This window comes from Mus musculus, chromosome 5, assembly GCF_000001635.26.
Source record: "Mus musculus strain C57BL/6J chromosome 5, GRCm38.p6 C57BL/6J".
In the NCBI taxonomy this organism is placed as follows: domain Eukaryota; kingdom Metazoa; phylum Chordata; class Mammalia; order Rodentia; family Muridae; genus Mus; species Mus musculus.
Genome location: NC_000071.6, coordinates 143,871,572 through 143,890,434, shown reverse-complemented (window position 1 = coordinate 143,890,434; position 18,863 = coordinate 143,871,572). Strand labels below are relative to the sequence as shown.

Genomic DNA, 18,863 nt, shown 5'->3' with positions numbered 1-18,863 from the left:
GGGAGCTGGATTCTAGTTTAGGTCCTTGAGACACAATTCACTCCATAGCCCCTAGGAGCCCTGGACCTGCCTTAGCCTCTAGTGCCGGAATAAAAGACCTGTGCCAGATGGTTTGCTTGGTTTCTGTTTTTGTTTTTCCAAGACAAAGTTTCTCTTTTTATATATAGCCTTGGCTGTCCTGGAACTTGCTCTATAGACCAGGCTGGCCTTGCCTCTGCTTCCCAAGTGCTGGGATTAAAAACAAGCACCCCAACTGCCCAGCCTTTTTTTTTTTTAACCTAAAAAACAAAATAAAACAAAACAAACAAGCAAACAAAGCCATTTCCTGAAAACCTATTTTAGCCAACGAGATATGAGCCCCTCTCCTGACACTGAGTATACTTACCATCACCACTTACATTAGAAAGTAGTATACTTACACCTTACTATAGTCACCCCTTAAGCCAAGGTTCAAATGACTGCTTTTAAATTCAATCTAAGGGCTTCTTTTTAAGTATTGGGGGAGAGGTTGCTCTATGTGTATGTTTGTGCACACGTGTGCGCGCGTACACCCAAGAGTATTTATGTATAGAGGCCAAATGCTGACAGTGGGCACCCTCCTCGATTAATCATCTGACTGATGGCCAGTGAGCCCAGGACTCCTCTGGTCTTTGCTTCCCCAGCACTGAGAGTACAGGCCTATGCCGCTGGACCTGACTGTTTAGGGAAATTTTAGAGATACACACTCAAGCCCTCATGCTTGCAGGACAAGCACTTTAACTGACTGAGCCATCCTCCCAACCAGGAGTTCTGGACCTTTGGTAACAAGTTACATGACAGCAATGACAACCTCCTAAAAGATGAATGAAGGCATGTCACCTCACTGTGCTCCGTGAGTCCACATCAAGTCATCCCATGAGACACCACTGCTGTGCTCACGGGTCTAGCAGTTTGCTTACCTTCAGATCTCTGTGGACAATGCCCATGTTATGTATGTAAAAGACACCTTCCACCAATTCTTGAAAAATTTTTGTTGCAACACTGGCCATAACATAGGGACCTGGAATTTAAAAAAACAAAACAAAACAGTTTCATGTCCCTATTTCTTTGAACTTATTAAATGACATTGACATCTAGTTGTTAAAAGTTCTCAACCACCTAAAAAGTCAGACATGCCGCATGGTCTAAAGTATAGAACTAGGGAGAAAGGGTTCTTTGGTAGCAGGGAAACCTTCACAGGCTGCAACCCAGCACTGACTCTGTTTCTAAAGTGGCGCCTCTCACCTCAGCCAGACACACTGTAGCAACAACTTTCTAAGCAATGACCAGACACACTGTAGCAACAACTTTCTAAGCAATGACCAGACACACTGTAGCGACAACTTTCTAAGCAATCACCAGGCAGTAAGTGGCTGCATGACAGCTGTAGTCCTCTTAACCTGCTGGAGTCTGAGGCTAATCTACTGTCCTGGCCCACACTGGATTAAGACATTATTACCCAAGGGGCCGGGAAGGAGATAAATGTTTCCCAAGGCGTTGGCTTCTATCCATCATCTCTCATATTTGCTAGAAATGCCTGAGCAGTGAGCAGAGTGAGGCACAGGAGAAAAGACCAACGTCATCTCTGAATGTTTACAAGGTAACCTAGAGGGTGAGTTTCAATGGCTTAAGACATATCCACCTGAGGTCCACTGACTTCACACACCTAACACATTTGCAGACATCAAACCAGACCAATGATTCAGTGCAACAAACATCTTCGAGAAAAGATGTGTGGACAAAAGGCTATACTGTGGGACACACTGTGACACACTACGATTTCCACAAGCTGTTTTTTATACCTTTTTGTGTGTGGGGAGGTGTTGCAAGGGTAGAGGGTGGATCTGAAGGGATGGGGAGATGAGTGAGACTGGGGTACATGTTGTGAAACAAAGAATTCATAAATAGTTTTTAAAAAATTGAGCCAGGCAAGGTGGTGCGTGTCTTGAATCTCAGCACTGAGAGGAACCAGAAACTGTTGGATCTCTGAGTTCGAGGCCAGCTTCGTCTCAGCTAAGGCTGTTATACAGAAAAAGCCTGTCTTGAAAAACAAACAAACAAAAAAGCTTGGATGTCCTGTACTAAAACAAAAACTGCTTTAAAAAAAAAAAAGGACATTCCTTAACAAATTAAGTAACACTAACAGGAGGAGGGGTTGTGGGTCCAACTGTTTACATTTTATTTATGTGAATATGTGTGTGGGGGTGGTATGTATGTCTCATCAGCAAGGGTGAAGGTCAGAGGACAACATATAGAATCAGTTTTCTCCTTCTACCAGGTGAGTCCGGGGGACCCAGCTTAGATGGTGAGACTTAGGGGACAAACACCTTCATACCCAGTGAACCACCTCACCAACCCTTTTTGTTGTTGAAGACAGTCTCATATTGTAGCCTGGAACTCAAGACAATCTCCTATTTCAACCTCTCTAAGTCCCGGGACTTGAAGGTGTGACCCACCAACCATCCCAGTGACAGTTAAGAGTTTAATAACAAGGCCAGGCATGGTTGGGATATGCCTGCAATCCCAACTATCATTCCTACAGTTCCTCTGACTACTGGCAGTTCTCAGCTTTTTCTATTCTCTAAAGACGTTGTTTTGAAAGTACTTGTCAGGTGGTATTTCAGACTCAGAGTCAGGCACAGCTCTGGAACTCAGTGGCTGGCCAACCAAGCCAAATCAGTAAGAAAGTCTCAAAACTAAGGTGGGGAATGACTGAGCAATACAACTGCTAAAATCAACCTCTGGTTTCCACACATATGCAGATGAGCACATACCCACACACATATGTACTTTTCACAAATATATACACCAAAAATTTCAATCCAAAATCAGTGATTTAAATTCTACCATATTACTATTTTAAAACTGTCTTGGTTTCTTTTCCCACCGTCATCATAAAAGATCTCAAGGGAGAAAAGGCTTCCTTCAGCTCACAGGCCAAGGTAATGTGTACTCTCATCTCAGGAATGCTAACATGACAGCAGTTTGAAGCCACGGATTATACACCTCACTCAGAGGGCAATGAATGAATACTACCCTCAGCTCACTTTCTCCCTTTCATACAGCCCAGGATCACAACCCAGGGAATGGTGCCTCCCACAGTGGGCAGGTCTCCCACCTCAATTATCTAATCAACATAATCCCCTACATGTTCAGAGGCTAATCTAACACACACATACATATATACATACATACATACATGTGCACACACACATATATACATATATGCACACACACACACATATATATACATACACACACACACACACACACACACACACATAATCCCTCACAGGTGTGTCAACAGAAATCTAGGTGACTCTAGATCCTGTCAAGTTGAGAATTAACATCAACCATCACAAATATCAACAAACACTTTCTATCACAGATCAGCTACTATCACATGGTTGTTCTTGAAAACTACTGAAGTAAGCAGACTTACAGTTGGTACTTACAAGCAGCTTCGTCCACATACTCCCGGCTCCGCTTGTTCCTCTCAGTTATCCAGTCCCACAGGGAGAGCTCACACAGCTGCATCTGGATGTGCAACATCAGGTGGTACCGAACCTAGAGGACACACAGCATGCTCTTATCTGCCGAAGTCTCATAGTCTTCATTTGACAATGAATACTCACTGGCCTACTCTAGGTCAGACACCATGACTAACTGCTGCCTAAAGTCTCCTAAAGGAGACTGAGAAGCAGAGATCACAGTTTTACCTGAAGCTGGAGATGTGGTTCAGTTGGTAAAGTGCTTGCTTAGCATGCAGGAAACCTTTCCTAAAATCCCCAACAACACATACACCAAGCAGGGTACATGCCGGTAATCCTGGCACTAGGAGGCGGAAACAAAAGGATCACAAGTTCAAGGTGACCCAACAGGATACAGCAACTCCAAGGGCAGGTGGCCTGGAAATACATGTCTTAAACAAAGTAAGTCCTAGCATAAGGAACCCCAGATCTGATGGCAGAAGCTTTTGAAAGAATCACGGAGGAAGCGATTCTGAAGCTTTTGGGGTCTGCTCACAGTGGGAACAGCTGATGTTTGTCTTGGGGGTTTCCTCGTGATAGTAGGGACAGAAGCTTGCAAGTGCTCTATGACGAAACTACCGTAAGATAAAGCATGACAGAATGGCTGCGTGGTGTTCTACAGCTGCCAGTATTCTCCAAAGTGTAGCTCTGTGAGCTGCTACGGGGGTTTGAATGAGAACGGCCCTCACAGGCTCATCTATTCGAGTGCCAGCTGGTGGAACTGTTTGGGAAGGATTAGGGGGTGTGGCCTCGGACGAGATGTGTTCCTGAGAACAGGCTTTGTGGTTTCAAAAACCCACATCATTCCTAGTTAGCCCTCTCTGCCTTGTGTTGCTGTTTTAAGATGTGAGCTCTCCACAAAGGAAACTTTTGTATTCTCCAATGGAGTCTCTCTGGGGACACAAGCCGTAACAACAGACCCTATGCTCAGTAACAGACAGCAAACACAAAACCCAATGGCACTTTAGGAGGTTTGTTTGTGATGCTATGTCTGAGCATTCTATTTTTTTGGTTCATTTCTCCCTATAGAGGTCTCTCATAACATCCCCAGCACCACATACACCAAGCAGAGTGCAAGTCTGTAATCCTAGCACTCAGGTGGTGGAAATAAAATTTTATATAAATTCTGTGGATCAACCTCCGGTCAGGCTTATATGGCAAGCACTTTTCAACTGAGCTATCTCTCCAGCCCCTCACGTCTAGTCTCTTATACACTAAAAATGCAGATGAGTCTTATGAGCATATCAGCAAACTTACCTCAGTAAAAGGATGCTGACAACTGACCCGATAATATTATAAGAGTCACCAAAAGTCATACTCCAAAAATAGAAAGTTGTTGTGCATGAATCTATGTATGTATTTATAGTATGACGCTAACACATACCAGAAATAGGTGGTGAATAAAGCTTCCAGCTCCGGGGCACACCACAGAGCATATCTCAGGATGCACTGACCCCATAGGAAGACCAGCACAAGGTTAAAAGGAGCTAACTAAGGGACAAGGAAGGCTAACTGTAGAGGCCTTACAGCACACCTGGGGTTGGGTCAGGACAGTACTTGTAGCATCCACAAAGCCCCAGATTTGATTCTCAGAACTGTATAAGCCATGTGTGGTAGTTCCAGCACTCTGGAGGTAGACGCAGGAGGATCACAAGTTCAAGGGCACCTTTGAGTACACAGTTTATCCCAGGTCAGCCCTGGGCTATATGAAACCCTGTGTGAGGGGGAAAAAGAAACCCAAACCTGAAAAATACCATATAGCCAAAGGAACCACACTGAGTCCATGAGACTAAACAGAAGAAAACCCATGGAGCATGTCCAGCAGGCGGGACGTCAGCTGAGGAAAAAGGATTGCCATACAGAGTCAACCCCTTGCACAGCTGCGGGATCTGGGAAAGCACTCTACCTCCGTCTGCCCCAGCAGGTTCAAGTTGCCTTCAGAAGACTCATCCGTGGATGTAAAATTCCCTTCCAATTCCGAGCTATGCCCCAGCGGCAGCTGATGCCTGACAACTGGTCTGACGGACAAATCAGTCAAGCCGTCTTCTTGGAGCTCAATGGACGATTCACTTTCACTGCTGTTCCTGACCACTAAGTTGGCCGTGTAGCTCACCAGGTTGTTATTCTCATTTTTAACCTCAGACTCCCCAAAAGGTTTTTCTTTTTCTGGGGTGAGTTCAGCAAAGACAATGGACGAACTGCTTTCATTATCTTTAACACCACCTTGGTCTCTAGAAGTAAAAAACAGTAACACAAACGTGAACGTAACTGACAAGGGTGTCTGCACTGCTCTTCCAAGCCTGGGGGAAGCTTACACTGCTAAGTGAGTAGCAAGGCAGGCCTTCTGGGCACACGCCTGCAGCCTCAGCACCCCAGTGCCAACTGGGAGCCAAAGGCAGGAGAAGCCGTAGCTCCTCAGCTACACAGCAGGCTCTAGGCAAGGCTGCGCTACATGGGACACTGTCTTAAATTCAAGAGAGAGAGAGAGAGAGAGAGAATGTCAAATCTGGGCAGCATTCACTGAGATTTAGAATATTGACAGGGGGTCAGAAATCTGTAATCCCAAGACCTAGGAAGCCGAGGCGGGAGAACTGTCAAAGTGAAGCTAGCCTGGGCTACAAATTAAATTAAAGACCAGTCTGAGCTACATAGTAAGACCCTGTACCGAATAAATCGGACAGAGTAAATCCCAGCAAGTCTGAGAGCAGAAAGTAACTTAGTATTCTGTAAGGAAAATAAGCAAACTGGCAAAAGAATAGGAAAGAAACAAGCAGCAGGAGAGGCGTGGCATCTCCCGAGTCCCTGCTGGCGACAGAACCAAGGGTAACTGTGCACAGGTCACAGCAGCCCACATACCTGTCCCCTTCCTGCTCCGACAGCACTTCGAGAGAGGGCAGTTGAATCGGAACTCTGTCTGCCAAACAGAAATAAACACATTCACCTGCAAGCAGCCATGACTTTCAATGGACAGTCCAATTCACAGCTAACATACACAGACAGCCAAGTGAGGCTGCATGTCAGAAGGGACACTCAAGTCTAAGAGATGGGGACCCCCGGGAACTGCAGAGAGGGACACTCAAGTCTAAGAGATGGGGATGCAAGCAGCAGGATCACCACGGCTCTAGAGATCTGAGAGCCAACACTGGGCTTGAAGGGCCTCCTGGCCTCAGTCTCAGTTCTGCTGTAGAGAAGAGCAAGTCCAGGCAACACGTGAGCAAGCCGAGGCTGGGGAGGTGGCTTAGCTATCCTCACAGGGGACGTCGGGGTCAGTTCCCAGCACCCACACGAAGCCCCTTACAAACACCTGCAACTCCAGTTCCTGAGCATCTGAAGCCTCTCTAGACTTGCGTGGGCACCTGTGCACAAGTGGCGCGCGCGCGCACACACACACACCCCTCACTCATAAAATAAATCTTTAGAGTAGTAAGCTTATGCTCTAGTAAACTTGATTAAACTGAAATCTGAATTTCATATAATTCTTTTTTTTTCCAAAAATTACTCTTCTACAAATTTTCTCCATCTGTGTGTATGTCTACGTGGTGAATTTTGCTTTCTGTGGATGTAGGTGCCTCTGCATGTGGGCGCTGGTGTGCATGTGTGGGACGCAGGCCTAGGAGAGACACTGGTGTCTTCTTGTCTTTCCTGCTCTTCACCTTATCTTCTGAGACAAAGTTTCTCATTGTATCTGGATGTCACTGGCTGGGGGGTCCCCAGGCACATCCCCACCTGAAGGACAACCTGAGCTAATTAATTTTGAGGTTAATCTGGGCTTGGCAATAGTCCAGGCCTTATCTGAAAAAAATTTTTTTAAAAATAAAAACTCACTAAAACCAGAACCATTTTCAGCTTGTACAAGGGCAGGACATATTTGACTGGCTGGAGTAGAAGTTTATTAGACACTCATGGACAGACTGAGTGCATATAGAGGCGGGTGGGGACAGAGCACTTCAGATGTGGGACTTTGCCCCCTAGAATGTATGTTCAGAATACCAGAGGCCTCCCTAATCCTAAAATCCAAAAGGTTCAAATATCCAAACAACTGTGTGCTTTTAGAAGACTCTAAAAGTTCTGGCTGTGACACGGTTTCAGCTTCTCTTTTGAGAATCTCTTTTCAGATCACTAGACTAGGCATGATTGACTTGTGTCCCTTAGCCAGGCATGATGGCTCACGCCATAAGCCTCGCACTCCAGCGGAACAAGCGGAAGAACTGCGGTCAGTTTGAGGCAAGCAGGTAGAGAACAGCAGGGCAGCAACAAGCCAGTGCCCTCACCCCACACACAGAAACATACGCAGACACATAATGAAAAAGAAGCAAGCTGACAGCTAGGTGTGGCGGCGCACGCCTTTAATCCCAGCGCTTGGGAGGCAGAGGCAGGTGGATCTTCATGAGTTCAAGGTTAGCCAGGGCTACATAGATTCTGCCTCAAACAAATAAAGCTTAAAATTAAAAAAATAACCAATTTAAAAAAAAAAAAAAAAAAAAGCTGGGCATGGTGACACAATCTTTTTAATCCCAGAACTCAGGAAGCAAGAAGCAGGCAGACCTGTAAGTGCCAGGACAGGGTATATAGAGAGAGCCTGCCTCAAAAGTAACCCCTCCCAAAGGAAATGAATGAAATAAAAAGCAACCTACCTTGTGGCTGAACCACATGAACATGTTCTATCCACGCAGTGTGGTAGCCAACAATATTGGGATGCTGGAGACCTGCCAGAACCTTCACTTCCCGTAGCACCTAAACAAAAATGATACACAGGGTTTGCACTGGCAATTTGTTCTCCAATCCTCTGCCCTGGAAGATTAGCAGTAACGCTTCTGAAAGAGGAATCAGAATGCCACAGATAACAAGAATACTCCCGTGAAAGACAAAGAGCAACTGTTTGTTTTTGAGACAGGATCTCTCTGTAGCCCTGGCTGTCCTGAACCTCCGTATGTAGGGTTGACTTAGAACTCAGAGGTCCTCTTGAGTGCTGGGATTAAAGGCATGTGCTATCATGCCCAGGCAAATGGCACTTGTTCCAGCAACTCCACACTTAATTGATTTTGAAAGTTCCCTTGATTCCTGTGCCCCTCCCCACCAGGAGAGACCCATCACCCTCCTATTGTTTTAATTTTTTTAAATTTATTTATTTTTATTATATATAAGTACACTGTAGCTGTCTTCAGACACTCCAGAAGAGGGAGTCAGATCTCATTACGGATGGTTGTGAGCAACCATGCGGTTGCTGGGATTTGAACTTCAGACCTCCGGAAGAGCAGTCGGGTGCTCTTACCCACTGAGCCATCTCATCAGCCCCTCCTATTGTTTTATAACTTTTGTCTTCTTTCCCTTTTCAATGCTGCTGAGAATTTAAGGGCATGGAGTGGTTGTTTGTCTCTGTTTGATTTGACAGTGTCTCACAATGCGGTAGTCTGGCTGATTCTCCTGCTCCGCGCTGGGTCATAGTTGGGACATGATGGACTTGTCACTGTTCTTTAAGCAGTCAGAGACACGGTGGCCTGGAGGAGAAGGGAATCCATCCGGCACCACCCAGCGTGTGAGTAAGAGATGCGCCTGTACTGGGCCATCCTTTACCTAACAGGCTGCACAGTGCGATAAGCAAGCAGCGCGACAGCTCAGAAGGCAAAGACATCTCGCTGTCAAGCCTGATGACCTGATCCAGTCCCTGGGATCCACACGGCAGGAGGAGAGGACCGACACCCACAAGTTGTTCTCTGACCTTCGCACAGACACTGTGGGCACACATGCATGCAGACATGCACACAGCCTGTCCCATGACTTTAGTGCCAGTATTTAGGAGGCAGAGGCAGGCTGAGTATGAGGTCGCCCTAGTCTACATTGTTAAACATAATCTCAAAATAAAATAAATGTATTTAAAAAAATAGAAAAATCAGACTTTAAAGAAAAATTACATGAAATAAAAATTAGTTTTCATATCTTCTATATTTATTAATACAGCCTACTACGCAGCCATTATATACATATAAATCTAGATCTGCCTCTTTCAAAACGTCAACATGGTTTTATCCCCTGCGGCTCCCTCCTGTGCTGCCCTGCACAATGGTAGCACCTAGAGCCCTCCACACTGGGGAAAGCACGCATGCACGCACACTCTGCAGGACGTCTACAGCCTCCCTTTGACTTTGTGAGAAAGAGTCTAAGTTGCCCAGCCTTGAACTCACCCTGAAGCCCTCGTAGGCCCTGACTTTTCAATTCTCCAGCTCCATCCTGAGAAGAGGGACTACATACCTGACTCACCATGGACACTCTTTTTGAAACATGAGGTTTTATTATAAGCCCTGGCTAGTCTCAAGAGATCATCCTACCTCACCATTCCCAGGAACTTAAGACTACTGGTGACTGTAGCAAGTCCAGCTCAAACCATAGTATCTTTTTTTTTTTTTTTTCGGTGGGGGTGGCTTTTCTGACGGGCTCTGATAGAACCCAGTCTAGCCTGCAATTTGCTCTATACCAGAGGCAGACCTTGAACTGATCCTCCTACTATAGGGCTCTAGCAGGCCCAGGGTCTGCAGCCATGGCCCTGGCACACCTTGCCCGTCCCCATTCCTTCTCCCTTGTGAACCACAGATTACACACATCCTTAGAGCAGGCCATCAAGGTCTGTTCCCTTATTTGAACACTTCCTTATGCCAGATTCATGCCTCAGGCTGACCACCAAGGTCCAGCTATCAAAGTATCGGGGTCCAGCAATCAAGGGCCCCCTTTGGTTCACCTAATTAACATGCCCAATCAGAACACACCACCACATGCCAGCCCATTCTAGCACAGCCCTCCCCTCTCCGCCCTAGACAATGACACCTGCAAGGTCTGATGCTGCTGCTTCCTCCTGAGCCAGAGGGCAGCCGCTTGACTTTCTTCCCTGCTTCATAAAGGATCTCTGTGAAAATAGGTGTGTGGGTGTGGTTTGTGCCTAATCCGGGGTCTGGGAGGGAGCTCCCCACTGTGTGGGGTTCCCCTTCACCTACCTCCACTTAGCACCACCATGCCAGGCCCAGTTCAAATCGCTTTCTGAAACCCTCCCGTCCTTCCTTCAGAGTTAGGGAGACAGCTTGGATAGTCAGGTGCTCAATTTGCCAAGCATGAAAACTTGAGGTTGGTGGTTGGAAAAAAGACTGGGCATGTCACATCTCGTGATGCCCGTGACCTAACACTGAGGAAGAAGCCTGAGACAAGGACCCCTGGGGGTCACAGGCCACCCAGTCCTGCAGCCCCAGTATAGCAAGAGACCCTGTGTGTAAAGCCAAGGTGGGCGGTGCCTCAGGAACAACCCCCACAAGGACTTAGTGTCTGCAGCCTCACACACAACTCCACGGCACGTGCTACTGCACGCATGCCCGTCCAGAGTCATACCTTCATACAATCTGTTTTAGTTGCGCTCTTAATCAGGATTTTCTTAATTGCATAATGCTGACCATCTAATTTGTTCCGGACCTAAAAGAAAAGAAAAAGCATTAAATTCCATCTAATTCAACCGACTAAAGGAATTCATCTCATGTGAGCTTTGGTAACCCAAACTAGAGATCAAATTAAGCTAAAGCCATTCTTCCTACAAGAGGGAAAGCCAGCCCTGGTCGTTGTCGTTTTTTGTTTTTTGTTTTTTAAAGATTTATTTATGTATATGAGTACACTGCAGCTATACAGATGGTTGTGAACCTTCATGTGGTTGTTGGAAATTGAGTTTTTAGGACTGCTGCTTGCTCTAGTCAACCCCACTCGCTCTGGTTGGCCACTCGCTCAGTCCCTGCTCACTCTGGCCCAAAGATTTATTTATTATTATACATAAGTACACTGTAGCTGTCTTCAGACACACCAGAAGAGGGAGTCAGATCTCATTACGGGTGGTTGTGAGCCACCATGTGGTTGCTGGGATTTGAACTCAGGACCTTCAGAAGAGCAGCCAGTGCTATTACCCGCTGAACCATCTCGCCAGCCCCAGCCTTAGTCTTGACCAGGACCTTTGCAAATGAAACTGCTTGCAACCCCAGCAGCTTCCGGGCTGAAGCAGAGAAGTGTTAGAAAGCTCTGTGGACAGCCCCAAATGCAGAAACATGATTACTTTTAGTAACATGATTTTTATTCTTTTTGAGACCAGGTCTCAAGTAGCCCAGGCTGGCCTCAAACTCACTTTGTAGCCAAGGATGACCCTGAACCTGTGATCCTCCTGACTCCAGTTCCCTCAGGCATGAAGCCCTGTAGGTCTGAGTCATAATGGGGATCAAATCCAGGTCTTTGCGTGCCAGGCAAGAATCACCCGGCTGAGGCAGAGCTCCACAGCGCAGCCTCCAGCACACTGTTTTTAAGTTTCAACTTCTAGTATGAGTAAGGCCAATTTCTCATCATTCTCCTGAAAATCTTTAAACTACAGATGGAAAATACTAGGTTAAAAGTATCTTCAATTCCATTTTAATTAAGTTTGTTCTTTGGTGTCGTCACACTTGGACAAACAAAAGTCACTGTCACCTCCCACCTTTGTAATCCCCTTTCCTCCCTACAAATCCATTTCCCACACTCAACTCTTTTTACATCACTTGTTCGTTCTTTCTTCCTTTGTTTGTTTCAGGCAAGATCTCACCATGCAGTTTTAGACAAGATCTCACCATGCAGTCCTGGCCGGGCTGGCATTTGCTCTGTAGACCAGGCTGTCCTCAAATACCAAGATCCACCTGCCTCTGCCATCCTAGGACTTTAATTAAAGATGTGTGCCACCATGCCACGCTTATAGCACATTTTTTTTTTGGTTTTTCGAGACACGGTTTCTCTGTATAGCTCTGGCTGTCCTGGAACTCACTTTGTAGACCAGGCTGGCCTCGAACTCAGAAATCCGCCTGCCTCTGCCTCCCAAGTGCTGGGATTAAAGGCGTGCACCACCATGCCCGGCTGCTGGGAACCGAACTCTTATACTTTTTGGTTGTGAGCCTAGCCTTTAATGGCTGAGCCATCTCTCCAGCCCTTATAGCACATTTTTAACCACCCTAAACTACAGAATAAAAATCCAAAGTTTCTAGAACTATCTAAACAATCAACAAACCATCAGCTGCCTGTAAATGATAAGCGAAAATAAAAACACATGATTTTAGGCATCTTTTGGGTACTTCTATCATAATAACGAAATAACTTCTCAAATTGAAATACATTTACAGCATAATAAACACAGGTCAAGGTGAGCAAAAAGGGAAAAAGAAAAGAAGACCTTGTAAACTCTTCCATATCCTCCTTTCCCTAAGATGGCAAGCTCTTCAAATTCATTTAAGTAGCGTGACGTTTGTGCTTCGAAGGCTATCTCTCTGGATCTGAAAGTTAAACACAAACAGGCCGTCAGTATTGTGATGTGACAGTCAAAGGTATGGACTGGGTTCCCAACCTGCTGAGACTCATTTATCAGCAAACTGCAAGGCAGAAAGAATCAGCTGCAAGCAGATCTCTAATTTCCTATGGGAAGAAAATGGCTAGGTAAATAGACTGTAGTAAGAATAGCAAGAGGGCTCATTAAAGTTAGTAATTAGCATTCCAGTAGAAAGCAGCAAGGATGCTTTATATACAGCAGAAATGAGACGGAGATGTAATTAGCGTAAGGAATTAGGTAAGTTTCTGCTTTTCTTCTGAGCGACAGGGTCTCCAGGAGCCAGAGCCGACCCTCAGGTTTCTGAACCTGCTGATATTACCTCCTAAGTGCCCATGTTACAGTTCCGCACATCCATTACCTGCTAGTTTGACTTAGATTTCTTGTTTTAGTGGTTTGGGGGTTGGGGGTAGCTGGGAATTCGAGACAAAATCTTCCTCTGGAGTCCACAGGCTTCCTGGAACTCAGGAAGTTCAAGGCTGGCCTTCAACATGTGGCTAGCCTCCCATTTCTGTTTGCCATGTGCTGCGATTCCAGTTGTACCCTACCACACAACTCCCAGCCTTAAACTCCTGACTGATGCTGCTTCCTTACAGGCTTTTAAGAGTTTGTGAGTAAGGTAAAAGGCCAATGGTGGTCTCCTAAAAGAAGTAGCAGCAGTCAAATGAACGGTGGCGTTTGCTGGACACGGTTGCACACTCTATAATCCCAGCAGGAGGACCTCCAGCAGAAAGACAGTTTGGGTTGCACAAGACTTTTGAGTCAAAACAAACAAACAAACAAACACAACAAAACAAACAAACCAACCAAGCAGGGAAGAGGGCTGTGGGGAAGGCTCTGTGGAGAAAGCATTTGCTATCTGTGAGCATGAGGGCTGCAGTGCAGAGCCCTGTGCTAATATACGTGCCTGCCAGGCATGGTGGCCCACCTGCAATTTCAGCAGTAAGGAGGAAGAAACAAGGGAGCCCAGAGCAAGCGAGCTGGCTAGACTAAATGAATCACAAAGTTTCGCATGCAACAAGACCTCCATATGTAATGGGAAGCAAGATGGAGAAAATAGCTTTATCAACCTCTGGCCTCAAAGTGCAGTGGCACACGGGTGCATGCAAACATATTCACTCAAACACAGAGAGAGCCGGGCGGTGGTGGTACACACCTTTAATCCCAGCACTCAGGAGGCAGAGGCAGGCAGATTTCTGAGTTCCGGGCCAGCCTGGCCTACAAAGTGAGTTCCAGGACAGCCAGGGCTACACAGAGAAACTCTGTCTTGAAAAAACAAAAAACAAAACAAAACAAAACAAAAAAACAAAAAACAAAAAACCAACAAACAAATACAGAGAGACGGAGAGGGAGAGCTTTCTTGATGCCAGCACTCAGAAAGTGTGCACATCTACACACTCAAACACACATACAGATAAAGACTTTATGCCTGCCAGGAGGACCAAGAATTTAAGATCAGTCTCAGTATATGGCAAACGTGAAAGCAGCCCCTGCTACATGAGACCCTGCCTCAAATACACAGAGGAGGGAAGGGCAAGCTGAAGAGAAGCCGCATGCAGTGGGGAACATGAGAAGCAAAGGAAACTTTCGAGCAGTGCATGGTGCAGGCCTCAGGCTGTGCGCTTTCCTAGAGCAGACAGACATGGCTGTGGGCAAGGCCTGTAACCCAGCATGCTGGACGGCAGCAGGAGGAGAAGCTAACGTCCAGGCCAGACTGGGCTACACAACAAGACTATGTCTCAAAACACAAAGAATAAAGGAGTAATTTTTATAAACTTGTTGATTTCTTTGACTTATCTGAGTTAGTGAAAAAGCACAGGATACATACCTGATTTTCTGCATGTAAGAATTATCTTGACAAGGATCCTAAAACCAAAATATTGTCTTTAAGAACCACATGAAACATTTGATGAACAAGGAATCAAACTCAACACCCCAGTAACTCATATGCTCAAATCCCCAAGGCAGACCACAGTCCAGGACTTTACTTCTCTACAGGGGATTTTGTGAAACACGTTTCTCTACGTAGCAAAACTTGGCCTTAGACTCATAATCCTGCCTTAACTTGCTGGGTACTTGAATTACAAACCTGAGTCCTCAACATAAGGATAATAGCTTTCGCTTGTTTGTTTTTGATAAAGGGTGTTGATGTAGCCTTGGCTAGCCTTGGTCACCATGCAGACCAAGCTAGTCTCAAACTTACAGCTATCCTCTTTGGCTCTGTCTGAGTGCTGGGATTATAGGACTAAACCACGCGCCCAGCTAAAATAACATTATAATGTTACTTAATAGTTCATGATTTTAAATATTTCCAAGCTGAGAACTGATCTGCAAGGAGCTCCATGAGAGTAAACTGACTTCACTTCAAAAATGTCTGTAGAAACCGACTCCTCCCACCTCCACTGTGACCACCCGCTTTGGAGCCCTCCTCCTGCCCATGCCCTGCCCTTGACTCTCTCCACCATGGAGACTTGCAGCATGGGCTCAGATGTGAGCCTGTTAAAATGTTCTTATGCTCCGAATCCTGCAATGTTCCTGTGCCCACTCTGTGTAAAACCAAGTTCCTTAAAATGCTCTCAAGATCATGTCTGTCATCCCAGCACTCAGGCAGCTTAGATTGGAGATAGAGAGAGCTGAGGCCAACATGGACTGCAGAGTTCAAGAAATGCCTGGGCTATAGTGCTGCTGTGACTGCCCAGCCCCGACTCATTGAGGAAGGCGGGAGGAGGGAACAATCCCACATTCTCATGGCCCCTCCCACCCTGTTACTCCTCCCCTTTACCCACTCTGTCTAAAAGCAAGGCAGCCTTGCAAAAATGAGCAGCACACCACCACCAGCACACACTTAGCTACCGCTCCATCGAAGTCCTTGGCTCTGCCTGGAACACTTCACCCCAGGCCCCTGCAGTTAACTCCCTCTCAGCCATGGACATGACCACTCTTTCTCAGTGAGGCCCGGGTGTCCACAAGCCCCTCCCAATGTTCCCTAAGCCCTCCACTACCTGCCTGTGTGCCCCCCCCCCCCCACATCTGTTCTAACTTTCCCTACTGTTTCCTGCCCCCTGCATCAGAACATAAGCTTCATGGAGGGTTAGACTATTTTCTTTCCTTCCCCCCTCCCATAAAATGGTATAGCATAGTAAATATTAGTAACAACAATTAATATTGTCAATTTGACCAAGTTTGTATTTAAGAACAATTCCTATAACTAAAATTAAGTAATGCTTTAAAAATTATCATTCTTTTTCTATTTCTTTTGTGTGTGTGTGTGTGTGTGTGTGTGTGTGTGTGTGCGCTGGGGATAGAGCCCACACTAGGCACACCAGGCAAATGCCTTGCCACTGAACTACACAAAACACAGGAAAACAACAGTGTTCCGTTTCCTTCCTTTCTTTCTTACTGCATTTCATGTGTATGAGTGTTTTTGCCTACAAGTACTGACTTCATTCAGTGCCCGATGTTTGTGGCGATCACCACACAGTGAGTTACCAATGGCTGTGATCCACCCTGTAGGTGCTAGGAACCAAACGTGGGCCCTGTGCAAATGCTCGTAATGGCTGAGCTATGTCTTCAGCTCACACATATGGTTGCTCTAAGACTCAAATGTATTTGTCATACAAAGTACACCCGGTAGGGCTTACCTGACGGACTCTCTCTTTGGCAGACCTCATTAAATGAGTGATGGCTCTGTTGTGGTGGAGTCTCAGAGAGCTAAACTCATCACTGCAGGTAAAGGAAGAGAGCAGCCCCATCTTGATAAAAGTCTGGCACAGTACTATAAGAAAAAAGCCATGATAAGCTATTATTAGAAAACTGACAACAGGCAGGACAAGGTAAGCGAACCTGTAACCCCAGCATGCAGGACACTACAAAGGATCCTGAGTCCAAAGTCACCTATCAGCTGCCCGGCAAGTTTAAGGCTATCCTGGGCTAAATGAGACCTTGTCTCAAAAAGGGAGGGGGACACAATAGATAGACATATAGGTTGTGTACCAGATGCCGCAATAAAAGGTGTTTCTGTAGAGATATCCTTAATTTATGCATAAAGAAATACAGACAGGGTGAAGTGTAGTGGTTCACACTACACCAGAAATGGAAGAGGAAGAGAAAAACCAAGATGGAGAGAGAGAACAGGGGAAGAGGGAGAACACAGGAAAAACAAGGAAAAGACAGGAAAGTACAAGAGAGAAAGAATAGGGAGGGTGTGGTGGTGCACGCCACTGACCTCATCCATCAAGAGGCCTCAGAGGCAGGTGGATCTCTGTATGAAGCCAGCCTGGTCTACAGAGTGAGTTCCAGGTCAGGCAGGGCTTCACAGAGAAACCCTGTGTCGCAGCAGGGGCAGGGATTTGGGGAAGGGGAAGAAGGAGGAGAAAGTGTTAGAGGTGGAGGAAGAAGAAGAGGAAGAGGAAGGCAAAGAAGATGAAGAAAAAAGAGAAAAGAAAGCAGACTACAGAGCTGGCTCAGTGGTTAAGAGTGCTGGTTGCTCTTCTTTCTAGGTCTTAGGCTCAATTCCCAGCACCTACAGGAGGCTCAGAAATCATCTGTAATTCCAGGAGTTCCAACGTATTGCACAGATATACATGCAGGCAAAAGCCTAGACACATAAAATAATTTATCTTTACAGGGAAGAAAGAAGGGAGAGCAAAGGACAAGGAGAAGGGAGAGAAACGAGAAGAGAAGAGAAGAGAAGAGAAGAGAAGAGAAGAGAAGAGAAGAGAAGAGGGGAAAAAGAGCAGAGGAAGGAAGGAGAGGGGAAAAGAGAGGCAGGAGACAGAAAAGAGAGAGAGAGGAGGGGCGGGGAGGGGGAAGGGTAAGAAAGAGGATGGGAGATAAAAAGGAACACCAATAGGGCTGAGGCTGTCCCTCCCTCTGCAGTAAAGCCTGGCAAGTATGAAGCCCTGGGTTGATGCCCAGCACCACCAGAAGAAAACAAACCAAGAAGGAATGCACAGAAAATCTACAGAGGACTGGCTAGAGTGTCTGCCTTAATACATGAAGCCCTGGGTTAGATCACTATACAAACCGGGTGTGGCAGCACATCAGCTGCACCCCAATACTTGGGAGGTAGAGGCAGGAGGGGTTCAAGGTCAGCCTCTGATACATAGTCTGAGGCTAGCCTGGGCTTCCGAAAACAAAAACCTAGGTGAGGTCTAGAGACGCGTCTCAATGCTTCCTTAGAGAGGTGAGGCCCTGAGTCTAACCTGCAATACTTTCAAGACAGAGAAAGCAGAACGAGACTTAGCTGCCCACCAACCAGAGCCCAAGAGCCTCGGGAATCGCGTGAATATCATACTACTGCCACAAAACAGTCTTTTAATTTATGGATCACATGCAATTTTATACTTAGGAAAAATTACACAATGGAAAACTGGAAAGAATGTAAGGAATGGGAAATCACCCACACTTCTTTTTCATGCAATTTTTACACACCAGCTGCTTCTCAGAGTCACAGCATTAAGGGGAGCTCTCTTTAACAATACCTTCTTGTTACTCTTACTCACATTTAAACACCTGTTTGGAGTGGAGCGGGTTTGGCTCGTGCACATGGCTCAAGTGTTCCAGTAAGGAGACGAGCAGCAGCTGGTTTGCCACCAGGAAAGGGAACGTGGGCTGCTGTAGGGGCTCTTTTAACACTTGGAGCTCTGCGGGGACATCGGACTCTAGAAACAAGAAGGGGGAAGAACATTATCGGCAAGCATGTCTCATGATGACAACATAGCATGTTCTAATAAAGACCACACAAAACCGCAGGGGACTAACCCGGGCAGAGCGGTCTGGTGAGTCTGGTTAGGAAAGGTTTTCTGCAGCTGGGGAGATGGCTCAGTGGATAATTTGCATACCATGTGCGCCTCAGGCCCAGTGTTTATATTCCCAGAACCCAAAGAGAGGTGGAGCAGGTATGGAGACACTGCCCTATAATTCCAGTGCCTAATAGGATGTAGAAAGTTTTC

General features: G+C 46.2%; 1 protein-coding gene across 2 annotated transcripts in view; it reads right to left on the bottom strand.

The window, feature by feature from the left end:
• Positions 1-18,863, bottom strand: part of Eif2ak1 (eukaryotic translation initiation factor 2 alpha kinase 1) — an 84,926-nt gene that overhangs the window by 12,283 nt on the left and 53,780 nt on the right. For both annotated transcript variants that reach the window (NM_013557.2, XM_017320685.2), the window contains exons 2-11: positions 18,414-18,572; positions 16,551-16,684; positions 14,738-14,775; positions 12,760-12,859; positions 10,920-11,000; positions 8,183-8,282; positions 6,405-6,462; positions 5,455-5,779; positions 3,474-3,585; positions 939-1,039 (exon numbers count right to left, since the gene is read on the bottom strand). In NM_013557.2, the coding sequence (NP_038585.2) occupies positions 939-1,039; positions 3,474-3,585; positions 5,455-5,779; positions 6,405-6,462; positions 8,183-8,282; positions 10,920-11,000; positions 12,760-12,859; positions 14,738-14,775; positions 16,551-16,684; positions 18,414-18,572 (1,208 nt within the window). The remainder of the gene's footprint in view (positions 1-938; positions 1,040-3,473; positions 3,586-5,454; positions 5,780-6,404; positions 6,463-8,182; positions 8,283-10,919; positions 11,001-12,759; positions 12,860-14,737; positions 14,776-16,550; positions 16,685-18,413; positions 18,573-18,863) is intronic.